Raw genomic sequence first — 13,519 nt, forward strand, 5'->3', positions numbered from 1 at the left:
TTACGGTTTCCATTCGTCTCGGCTTGCTACAGATTATGTTATCGATGATTTCTTGAGGCAACCGCTCCCACTTCTCAAGTAATTCGTTTCAAAGTTCATTCAGATTGTTGGGGGGTGGCATTCTAGATTTAACCCTTCTTTTTAGCAAGTCCCAGACATGCTTTATCGGATTCATATCGGGGGAATTTGCTGGCCACTGCATCACCGGTATACCTACGTGGCTCAGATATGCCTGTACCGATTGTGCACTATGAGCAGGAGCATTATCTTGCATTAGAATAAAGTAGTCACCAATAAATGGGGCAAATGGTACAACATGTTCTTCTTAAATGTCTCTGATGTATCTATCTGCTGTTATGGTCCCTCCTGTGACTATCAATAACTCCGTGCGAGCTCTCAAACATATCCCTCCCCAAACCATTATTGAGCCGCCACCATAAGCCACTGTGTGTTCAAAATTAGACTATATTTGGCGTTCTCCTCTGTGTTTCCATATTCGCTGTCTCCCATTGATCTGTTTTAAAATAACTCTGCACTCATCAGTAAAGAGAACCTGCTGCCATTCCTTCAAATCCCAGACGATGTTCTCGCGTATCGGTTTCTGTTCCTCTAATTGTGCCGGTGTGTGTATATTTCCAAAATTATTGTAGATTGTCTGACGATTACGGAGTTCAGCGTAAACAAACAATCAAAATATAATAATTAGTGTAAATTGGAGGCCTAAATATTATAGCCTTACACTTGTATTTCATAAAAAAATGTTGAAAAACTTCCTTCAGTTTTCGTTATTTTTAAAGTCATTTTTAATAAATAGTTGATACTTTTTTGTACATTATACTATCCCAAAAGATTAAGAACTATAAAATCAGTTTGTAAACTTAAGGGTAACCCATATTCCTTATTCATAATACACCTGTAACTTATAACTAACGCGTAAACTTCGGAATAACTTAGTGCTGGGCTTTGTCTTTACATAAATATCTCAGTCAATTTTAATATTCTTCATATTTATGTAATTAAAATAGTTATTTTTCTGGTTTGAAACGATTAGACTTTAAATTACGAAGACAATATTATGTTATTTCAAATTTAGTACATACCATACATACTCAAACGATAGAAAAACAATTTTTCTTTTTCTTAATTATCACACACCCGAAATAACACAATAAACCTCCATACAAACAAAATAAATAGCTACACAATAAAAAAAAAACATAGACATTTCAAAGTATGTAGGTTCCGTTAACCGCTTCCTTGGTACAGTGGTTGACGCGTGGGCGTAGCACCGAAGGGTCCTGGGTTCGATTCCCGGTGGAGACGAAGAAGAAAAAATGTCTCGGTCTGGTAGGACACAGAAGGCTGATCACCTACTTGTCCCTAAAGAAAATCGATCAGTTAAACAGATGTATAATGCATCCGCCCCCTACCCCACTTGGGGACATGTGTCTTCACTTATGTTCCGTTAAATAGCATTGCGGTTGCTAATAGCTTAAGAGAAAGCACAAATCTTATTTTCATTTTCAATCCAGAATTTATAGTGAAAAAACGAGCATAAGTATAAAATTAATGAAACATTTCACTAAAAAGTAGCGTCTACCAACAAACTAGTGTTACTAGAGCTAACACGGTTAGCTGTAAAGATAAAGTTAACTACTTAAACATGAACTTTCTAGGCTACGCTAAGAGCTTGCTGACTCGGCGTTTTGTAAAGCTGAATTTTGATTAATAGTCACATACACTATTCGAAATAAAGTGAAGGTATGTCGACTGTTATGAATGTTAATGTTTATTATGTGTCTGGATACAATTTCTATGTATAAAGATAACTAGGTTTCTGCCCGCGGCTTCGCCCGCCCTTTTTCCCAGGATAAAAAGTAGCCTATGTCCTTTCTCGGGTATCAAAATATCTCCATACCAAATTTCATGAAAATTGGTTCAGTAGTTAAGGCGTGATTGAGTAACAGACAGAGTTACTTTCGGATTTATAATATTAATAGTACCTATGGATGATTTAAGTATATAGACTATAGTACCTATAGACTAGATTTTATTATTACATATTACTGACGGTAGAGCTCGCATACAATAATACTTCTACAAATATATAAAATGATGAGAGTTTTTTTATTTGTTTGATCTCAGAAACTAAACTGCTGGACCGATTTAAAAACAAATATTTCACCGTTCCGTGAGTTCTGAGGGAATATATTATGAACATGATAATATGTACTAAGGGTGGACTTATATAATATATATTTTATGTAAAGCACGCGAGCGCATTCACGAGCGAAAGTTAGTAAAGTATTTATTGTATCTAAAATGGATATTGCATTCCCTGGTGCATTATAAGCTGTGACTTATTTTGAAATCGATCCTCTCTATGAGCCAGAACGAAATCAGCCTTTTGTGCTGCGCCAGACTAATTCTTTTTTATGAGTTTATATCTCAAATTGAACTTGCAATAATATAGTAGTAAAGAAAGGAAAATAAATTGAAAACTTTTCTATAAAGGGTTCATAAAACTATATAATAGTATAGCTAAAGTTTGATAAATATTTAAATGGAAACGAGACAAGAAACTATTGAATAAATAGTCTCAATGCCTTTGTAAAATGGACCACAATATGAATTCATTGTTGAATTTCATACGAATACTTTTATTTATATCTAATACTAGCTGTTCCCCTGGGTTTCACCCGCATTGCTCCGCTCCTGTTGGTCTTAGCGTGATGATATATAGCCTATAGCCTTCCTCGATAAATGGACTAACACCGAAAATATTTTTCAAATCGGACCAGTAGTCCCCGATATTAGCGCATTCAAACAAACAAACAAACTCTTCAGCTTTATAATATTAGTATAGATTTGTCCCTAAAATATGTATATTAGTTGCTTATTCAAGTTTTACTTAGCCAACCTGAAAAGGGTTTAAATATCAATCTACGATATATTGGAAATCTGTGTTTAAGGGTTCATTCCCGAAGCATTTATTTATTTATATATTATTATTATTATTTAGTTTATTTATTTATTTATTTATTTAACTCTTTAATAGTTGTACAGAATAGTTGTACAGAAGCCTTAGAACTACTTACACATAGAACAGAGTACAACTATTTTGGCGGCCTTATCACTTAGTTTATTATTTCTATTAAATATAGTAAATAAATCCCGTGTCCCTAGTGGGAAATTTCAATGATCGATTTTTCTTTTGGGGAAAATATAAACCGCCTTAATGTGGATCTTGTTTTTAACCAGGTTATTTAGATATTATCTTATGAGATTTATTCGAACCTCAACGCGGTTCTTAATATTCGTGTGACTTTAGTAAAAAAATATTATATAAAAAAAATATTGTAACTGAATTGACTATTAGAATACCAATTTACATGCAGTTATTTTTTATTAATATTCGAAAAATCCTGTCGTTACGTTCTTTCCTTACCATGTATACGACACTTTTAAAATAATTTAATTTGAGCTTTAATTTTTAAGCTGCAATACAAATTAATTACATAGTCAACCTGTCGATCTAAACGCTATTTAGTTGCAAATCGCTCCATGATTGCACATCGTTGTATGTCTTAGCTGACGTGCATGTAAATTGGTGTCCGGAGATTCAATCTGTTTGCTGTCCATGCTTGTACATGCTACATCACACATGTAGCTAAATAATATACCCAAATTATATACGTAAGGAAATTGTTTAAGAGCAATAAAATAAAAAAATGCCTTTATTTGAAAGTGTTTTGACTTTGTACAAAACTCAAACTTTATTATTATTTGTGCTTAAAATATCTGAAAATAGATTTTTAATCTGAATTACGTGTATTTCGATTGTTAATGCGCCATGAAACTAATTAGATTCATTATTTATTTATTTTATTTATTTTGCATATAATTCGGATATCGCAGAACCATATTTTGTTAGTAAAATAAAAAGCCCAAGTATTAGTGTTAGTAATTACAACTAAAAACTAAGTCCTAATAACTAATAACTAAGTCCACCATAGGACACTCTACGCGACATTATAAAACACAGTAGTTATAATTTGAAAATAACATTGCAGTAGATTCAAGATAGGTAAAAAATAAAACCTCTTTAAATGTCAATGTTAGAATAACTTCTCTACATACTATTGTGGTTATTTTTATTGTATCTATCAAACTACGAAACGAAGCCCATAATAAATCCAACCTCTATCACAAGAGAATTTCATCCAGCCACAAATACGTTAATAATATATATGTATATTGCTTCGACATTATTAACCATACTCGTGGTTATTGGTTAAACAATTTAAATCACTTAAAGCGAAATTACACCTTTATCAACGTAATAAGTAGCAATTCGCTTGTTATATAAATACAAAAGTATTGTTTATATGCACTCTTGTAATAGTTGTACAAAGCTTTTTCAACAGTTCTCGTAACTGTTGAAAAAGTTAATTGTTGAAAAATTTAGTTAATGTTAGGTAGTTAATATTACCTAAATGTTATTTTACAATGTATCCTAATAAGTAATAAGTATATTTTTTTTTAAACAAACAGATAGAGATCAATTATTAATTTTTCAAGAGGTGTAAGTAATAGCTAATATAATAAAATTAAAAAGTAATATACTTACTTCTTTGTACCACGTGACCAGATTCCAATGATAAGAAACTCTTTGGATATTTTCTCTTCCCAAGTCATTAAAAGTATAGTATGTTCCAGTATGTTCATATACTTATATTCTGTGCTTCACGGTTTCACCCGCATGACTCCGCTCCTGTTGGTCTTAGCGTGATAATAATATATCGCCTTCCTCGATGAATCATATATATCTAACGCCGTAAGAATTTTTCAAATCGGACCTGTAGTCCCTGAGATTAGCGCGTTTAAACAAACAGACAAACTTTTCAGCTTTATAATATAAGAATAGATTAGATTTGAACAAGCTCGACTCATTAGTACCACATGACAAATGTAATTCCAAATCAACAGTAACATTCCCAGGTTGTAATCAAGCAAATATTCAAACGGAAAATTAATTTGTTTAATGAAGGGCCGAAATATAACCTAAATATTCAAGACTCGTTTGAGGCTAACATTTCACACGCGCGTCCTTTGAAATATATTCATAAACGAAATTGAAGGATTCCAGTTTACTTGAATAGTAAATCTGACTTGTTTCTGAACGTATTTGAGCTTAATGTTTGTTTAAATATTTAGTGTACATTTTGGAACTTGATAGAGCTGTAGTTTTGAGTGCAGTTTAAATTCGTGCATATAAGTTAGTAGTATGCAGTTTTGGAATAGTATATATTTTGTCAGGAAAGAACACACACAAATCTTTACAACATTTTGAAAAAGAAAACAGGATTGAGGCAATAAAAAATGTATTTTTAACAAACGTTTATTTTTTCTTCAACCAAAAATAAAAATTAAACAAAAAGGCAGCAGTTTAGTTTGGCTCGGCTTTTTACATTTTCCTTCGTGAAAGTAAAGTGTTCATAAATATATTAGAATCGATTTCTATGCTGTGATATTGAACCTTGTGTCGTTAGGGAAACCCGTGTTTTATAACAACTTCGGTGTAAAATATTGAAAGTTCTAGATTTATTGCTAAACTCAAAGTTTAGTAAAATAACTCTAGAATTCAATCTGACATCGAATCTGAACTTAGCTTTTTATACTCCGGTTCTCAGGGATTATAATTTTCTATTCGAATTGAATTTGGACCTAAAATAAATCAAACATTAAGTCGTCTCTATAAAGAAAGTCAATTTTTCTAACATTACACGATGGAGTTAGTTTAGTTTAGTTAAATTGCTGACGAATAAGGTTTCGAATTCTGCATAAACAATAAATTTAATTGTAAACGTCCTTTCCACACTCCGCTTGATGATCCATACCTACTAATATTATAAATGCGAAAGTAACTGTGTCTGTCTATCTGTTACTCAATCACGCCGTAACTACTGAACCAATTTGCATGAAATTTGGTATAGAGATATTTTGATACCCGAGAAAGGACGTAGGCTACTTTTTACCCCGGGAAATAGGATCGGTTTTATCCCGGAAATCCCACGGGAACGGGAACTATGCGGGTTTTTCTTTGACTGCGCGGGCGAAGCTGCGGGTGGAAAGCTAGTAAGTATGATATAAATAATATGTATTTGTCCAGTGAAGGTTTTTAACCGACTGTTAAACTGAGAATGTTCCTTGCCACTATAAACTCATAGATTACGCTTACTTAGACAACTTACCTTAACTTCAGTTACATGAGTATAACATAATTATACTGAAGAATCACACAAAGGAGCAACTTCCTTAGAAATAGCTTGTTAGTTGTCTACAAGTTGCTAACACGTCATAAAGTGATACTTAACTCGGTTAACTCTGAATATAATACACAATATTATCTATACTAAGTACCAATAGTATAAAGGGGTAAAGTTTGTGTCGTTGTAGAGATCTCTGGATTTACTGAACCGATTTAAAAATTATTTTTCCAATAGAAAGCCTCGTACTGACTGTCATATATTAAAGTTTTATTTTAATACGGTTCAAATCCAGTAAAGCCGTGACAAGCTACTAGTACATGAGGAACAATATGTCTCATAATAACTTACGATTAATAAGATCAAAAGAAATAATTAATTTAAAAATATGAAACGTACATAGTACGGAGTTTGTAGGGTCATTTAATGAAATTTGTGTTCATAAAGTTGACAATGCGTAAGCTAAAGCTGTTTTGTTTGAGTGTCCTAATCTCTAGAATCTTTTGCTTAAAACATCATCTAAAAACATCGAAGTAACAAATAATTTAATGTCCGATTGCCTTTATTCAATTAAAATTCACCAGTTCCTTAATAATTTTCCATTACCGTTATTTAAGAAAATGGCTGCGGTATGACCAAAAGTTGGTCTCGTAAATCTTAAGAGGGTCTTGTTTTGGTCCACAATATAAAAACGTCACGTACACTCCCGGAGGCATTTTGTGAAGTTTTATTCGCCAGCATCGTATAAAATAAAACTTTTGACTGTTCCGTAAATTATACGCTTTTTATTAAAATCAGGAAATGAGTCAAGGGTAAGCTTTGATGCTATTTTTTGATATTTCACACAACAAAATTAGCTAGATGAGCAAAATTTGCGTTATCGAAATTAGACAATGATTTTCACTTGAACTAGGTATTTATTTTATATGTATATAGAGAAAGTATTAAGATGTGTATAAGTATGATAATTTCACAAATGCATACGTATACTTGGTAATTAAAGCTTCTTTAGACAATGTTAAAGGATTTTTCATAACATTTAATTCATATAAATTTACTAGCTTACCGCCCGCGGCTTCGCCCGCTTTCTCTTAAACGATTTGAGATTTAAACTATCCTATCTCTCAAGTTGGATCGAACTGCACATGGTGTGCGAATTTTATTATAATCGGTTAAGGGGTTTAGAAGTCCATTGAGGACAAACATTGTGACACGAGATTTATATATATTAAGATAAAGCATTTGAATGCCATAAAACCGAAAATATCAATTTAAACATTTTAATTCATGTTAAGACGTATTAGGTACTCTACAATTCAACACATTTTTTCCAGTCAGTAGTTTAATGTTATCTCAAGTTGATTTGAAATAGCACACAAACAATTTAAATTTTCAATAAAATTCTAAGATAAATTGTATTGACTAAATATTTCCTTTACAGATGCAGATGGCACAGAGCAAAAAGTATCGATTCTACTAAACGGCGAGGAGTCAGAACTATACTTTGTTAATTGCACCGGTACAAAGGTAAATATTGTTTTACTACTTACAAAGTTCTCTAGTTCTTGCTACGCGTGATCGTAAGGAATCCTGGGTTCGATTTCCTATGGAAACACATGAAAAATGTCTCGATCTAACAGCAAATTTTGGTGTCCCTAAAGATTAATCAGTGAAACAAATGTGAAATGCATATGGAACACAGCAGAAACGGACACAGCGCTTTGTCTACGTAGATGTAGTTTCTTTACCCTTTAATTCCGTTCTTACTGTTTTTCCTACTTTGCACTTTAGTTATTTAGATCTAAGCACATTTTTATATGCTCCGGGGAATAAGTTTTCCATCGATTCCATATGTTAATATCTGTTTAAATGTGAAAATCAATGTTCATTATTGTGCTTTCGTGCGTGTGTGTCAAAGAACAATTTCATAGAACTACAGCTTTATATTTTACTAGCTGTGCCCTGCGGTTTCACCCGCATTGCTCCGCTCCTGTTAGTTTTAGCGTAATGATAGGTATATAGCCTATAGCTTCCTCGATGAAGGGGCTATCTAACACCGAAAGAATTTTTCAAATCAGACCAAGTTCCTGAGATAAGTGCGTTTAAACAAACAAACAAACTCTTCAGCTTTAAAATATTATACATAGATTAGTACAGATTTTTTTAACACCTCTAACATTTATTTTTCATATGGTATCAAAAGAAACTCTCTAAATTTGAAATCAAATGATTTGAAACAACGAAATAACTATTCTTCTCACGTTATGCCATTTACAATATACAAATGGTTCCAATAACGTTTTCGTTGCAAAATTCTTTCAGTGTTTGCTCACGAATTGTATTATTTTAAATATTAGATAACATAGGACACCTTTGGAGGTTTAGACATGAACGTAAAGGTAATATTTTATTCTTTATAAAACAGCTTCTAAATCTACGGTTACATTAAAGTTAATTTAGGACATGTAAAAAAGTATATTTATATTTTTATGAAAAGTTTGCGTTGTTGTCTATTGTTTTTGGGTCTAATTTGATCTTTTTATTATACCACCTGTTCTTACCAGATAGTTTGATCATCACTATATTTTTTAAGAGTAAATATTATGTGTGATAGACAAACAATTGTTTGTCTTCTAAACTTAAGGTGTTATTGAAGTGAAACTTCTTTATCGGGGTTGGAAAAAAATTTAGTGGAACATTTTTTTCGTTACGCGTGACATTTTTCTTATCCCTACCACCCGTGATTCGACGTATTTCTGTAAAGTTGTATATAGTAAATTATTTTTTTAAAGATAAGGTCATAAAGAAGTTTCACTTCTTACGTGTGTACACTAGTACACGCACACATTTTTTTATTAATTTTGACATTATAAGGGCTGATTTTTCAATCCTTGGTTAAAACTTATCCATCGAATAACGTATTAAACTACCATTTCAAAAATGTATTCTAATTGTCCGTATTTTACAGGTGACATTTTAAAATGATCGTGTAATACTTTATTGGACGGATAAATTTTAATCAAGGATTGAAAAATCGGCCCTTAATGTAAAAAGTTTAACAAAGAAGATTGATAAATCATATCAACTAAATCAAATTCACAACAATAGGAACCATCGCTTCGTAATCAATCATATAGCGTCTATAAATCAAATACTGAAACAATCAAAGTTCATTTATCATTCAAATTCCCCAATAATGATATATTGACCTTTAGATAAAGGTTTCTTTCGCGCCTCGTTTTTGTAATAGAGGTTTAGATATAATGGATAAGAACATTATGGAGTCTCAATGATAAAGATCTTGTCCATTTTGTTTATTATAGCTTATGTTTGAAACGGCTGGGCCAGTTTTGATCGAAATTCGATTTGAATTTTACCTTTACGCTGGTAATGTTTTCACAGATCATTGAACTGTCATCACACATTTAAAATAAAACATTATTTCCATTTTAGGACTAAAATAGGATATTAAATGAATCGCTTTTAAAATCAAACACAAGAAAATACTCTTCTAACCTATAAAATAGCGTTGCTTGATCACGTTTCAGCTGAAATTCAGAAACGCAGTTGCGTTTCATTCCAGTTTATAATATTTTATTTTATCGTTTATTCAAAAAACTTTTGACACACGTGGATATGATTTTAACAGAGCAACTATGGAATTTCTTGCCGTCTTCTCTATAAAAACTGCATTAGTAGGTATGAATTATGTATCTAACGGCTTAGTTATAATTAATGATTGACTTTGACTTTCTTTCTACAGGAGGAAATAGACCGTTCAGAGCCTCCAGATGCGTTCGTGATCATCTACTCGGTGATAGACAAGGCATCCTTCCAGAAGGCTGAACAGGAACTCTCCAGACTGCTGGATTGTGACATGCTGCGGTCGAGGCCAGCTGTGTTGGTCGGCAATAAGATTGACTTGGCTAGGAGTCGTGCTGTGTCTACACAAGGTAATATTTATCATATTATTAAGCCATGCATAGCTTCTATCGCGGGCCTTGAGCGCGGGGACCGAATCCGGAAATTCCGCAACGAAAACACCTCACGCTCCCCACTCCGACGGGCACGGAGGTGTGGCTTGAAGGCATGCTATGCAATAGCTTTACCGCAGCAGTCCTCGAGTGACACACACGTCTTTTTATATTACTTAAAATTTTCTGAGCGCTTTTTGGAACGTGAAAGGTCTAAGATGTAGCAAATCTATAGAAAAGATTGTTATGCGATGTAAGGTTACCGTTTGTATCTTTTCTTTCTTCGTATCTTTATGTAAAAATTTAAAATTATGTTTGAAACTAAGACTGCATATAATTCATTACAACTAAATTTGTTATCTCAATTGAGACTATATTAGCAAAACTTAAAAAATAATTATACTCACAGTTACAATATTTCCTACTCGATATACTGTAGGAAAATTCCCCTCACAAAATACCGACTCTCAGAGACACGAATCAGAGGAATCCTCAACCAAATCCTCTGAATTCAATTACTCTGTCATTCCACAATCAATAAGCCAGTCTCCAGGACGGACTAACGGACAAAATTGGCTTCATTCATTACCTCTTATTATGAAGGCAAAGTGATTTCCCCAGAGTCGACGCTGGCCTCAAATTATTCCCGCCATATTTTTCCTAATTACATTATAGAAGAGAAAAATGACTTCAGAACTTTACAGGAAATTTACTTCGCTAAGTAATTATGTATTTTATCTGGTGTTTATACAAAGACTTTGTTAACGATTCTAAAGTGGCTTTGAAGTTTTCGTAACTGTATCATTATCGAGAAGAAAATATTGTATCTTAATTATTCTTTATGAACTATCCTAAGTAGGTACTAAATATTAAAAGTTTTATTCTTTAATATTACGTCTCCTTTAATAACAATTATTTGATGAGAATATACAGGGTTACTTCTAAAACACCAGCAACCTCCTAGGACAAGATAGCTAACATCATAAGTAGACATCGGATTATATGCATTTGCATATTTGCATATGCAAATGCATAAAACTCTCTAATTACGGCGTTAGTGCATATTTTAGCCTTTTTCCCCAATCGTGCATATTTCGTTAAGTATCGGGAGTTTTTAATGGTCGACTAACCTTTATTAGCCAATCAGAACGGTCAGCGAGTAAACAAACCCTATTTTGGCATGGTAAAATGGAGAAAAATTACAAAATGGGCTCCATTATAAGTAAATTTTGAGCCATTCAAAATAGGGCTAGATTACCCTTTCGGGACTAAAAACTTAAAACACGGGTTGTATTCCAAAAAAAAATGTTGTGTGGCTTTATGAAACCACGGTAAAAGTCACACTATAGACATTTAACTAAAAATTATCGTATTTGTACGATAATTGTCGTACGTATCGTGCGTCACCCGACATGCGCTACACAGACCAAAAAGTTTGAGACGATGTAATAAAAGTTTCACTCTAAAAAGGGCTAGATTTAGCCTGGAAAGGTCTAATGTGGCAACACTGGGCTCGCGGATGACAAACGTCACAAATTTGCGCTCGAAAATTAGGTAAAAATGCTTAATTGTATATTGGAACAAAAACTATACTTAATTTCAAGAAAATTTCACTGTTTTTGTACTATCTTTGATTTAAATATATAAAATAATAAAGGTTTTTTGATTTTCTATTGTGCATATTTTAGGCATATCAGTCGTTTTTAGTGCATATTTCGGCCTTTTTTAGTGCATATTTGCATGCATATTTTGGCATTTTGTTAGTGCATATAATCCGATGTCTAATCATAAGTAACAACATTTGTTCTAGGAATATTGGCATAACACAATAAATTATTTTTAAATGATTTATTAAGCTTTTATTGTACTCTCCTAACATTTGTAAGTCTATGTTCTATTCATTATCGAAAGGACGACGCGACGCCCCCTTCCCCCTCTCGTTCGCTGGGATGAGCGTAGAGTTTATAATATTCAAACGGAAAATTATATGAATATTTATTTTTGTATGAAAATAAAATCTTACAAATTATCAAAAGTCGTAGAACAAATGTTGTTACTTATGATGTTAGCTATCTTGTCCTGCAAGGTTGCTGGTGTTTTACAAGTAACCCTGTATACATTTATTTCAATCTGTAATATTTAGCATATTTATTATCTGACTTTATTAAGTGCCTATCAAATATGAGTTTTATTAGCCTAAGAGGTCAATTAAATTAATAGTCCATTATATTCAATCTATGTCACTTAACAGATAACCTATCACAGATAATATTATAATACTACTAGCGGTCCGCCCCGGCTCCGCCCGTGGTACATGTTTACGTTTTCTCTACATAAGAACCATCCTCGTACTTCAAGGAATATAATAAAAAAAGAATTATCGAAATCGGTTCAGCCGTTCTCGAGTTATGGAATTACAACGAAAAGTGGCATTGATTTTTATATATATAGATTATTAATCAAACGTCTTTGTCCACAGACGGCAAATGTCTAGCCTGCACATACAAAGCGAAGTTCATCGAAGTGTCAGTGGGTATCAACCACAATGTGGACGAGTTGCTCGTGGGAATCCTCAATCAGATACGCCTGAAGAAGCAGCAGTACTCCGCAGAAGGTGGCCGGGAATCTTCCCCTGCACATTGGTACAAATCCCGAGGCGTTGTTCGCGCCAGTATGAAAGCGCGGCAAATGCTCACGTGGATTTTCGGCAAGGAAGATTCGAAATTCAAAAACTGTGAGAACTTACACGTCCTGTGAGTGGAGAGCGAAGGCCCCGTTTTTGTATAGACTAAAAAACGCGGGTGGACAGTGTTACCATGTTAAGTGTAAATACGCGCCATGTTAAATTCCGATTCCGTGATCAAATTTTTGACAGTTATTTGTTTTTTTTTTTTTGACTGTTTGTACGGCTAAGGGAGAGAGAGTTATAAATTATTGTATAATTTGATTGATAATTAATTTCTTGGTTTTAATGGACGAATTACTGTTTATATCAAAGACGAATGTATACTCATCCTAATATTAGCGAAATATGTACGTAAAGTTATAAGTTTACCTTTTTCACCAATATATTCAATTCCACCACAAATTATAGATATACGAGATGAGGAAAATGTAGAAATTTAGTTGAGATGGATCCAATAAATTACTTTATCTATGCTATTCTTTCAGGTGTCGCTTTTCCTCAATTTAGGGAACATCTGTTACATTCGTCCCTTAAATTACACATTTTATTAATCTATTTAATTTGACCCACTGAAAATTACGTTTACGTTT

At 32.9% G+C, this 13,519-nt stretch overlaps 1 protein-coding gene across 1 annotated transcript in view; it reads left to right on the forward strand.

Annotated features, from left to right (window-relative positions):
* LOC123694670 (GTP-binding protein REM 1) overlaps window positions 1–13,132 on the forward strand; it is a 115,149-nt gene extending 102,017 nt beyond the window's left edge. Inside the window, exons 3-5 of the mRNA XM_045640166.1 lie at window positions 7,711–7,796; window positions 10,033–10,222; window positions 12,723–13,132. Coding sequence (XP_045496122.1) covers window positions 7,711–7,796; window positions 10,033–10,222; window positions 12,723–13,000 — 554 coding nt within the window. The 3' untranslated portion in view covers window positions 13,001–13,132. The remainder of the gene's footprint in view (window positions 1–7,710; window positions 7,797–10,032; window positions 10,223–12,722) is intronic.
* Window positions 13,133–13,519: the final 387 nt, after the last annotated feature.

The sequence above is a fragment of the Colias croceus genome, chromosome 9 (genome assembly GCF_905220415.1).
Source record: "Colias croceus chromosome 9, ilColCroc2.1".
Classification (NCBI taxonomy): domain Eukaryota; kingdom Metazoa; phylum Arthropoda; class Insecta; order Lepidoptera; family Pieridae; genus Colias; species Colias croceus.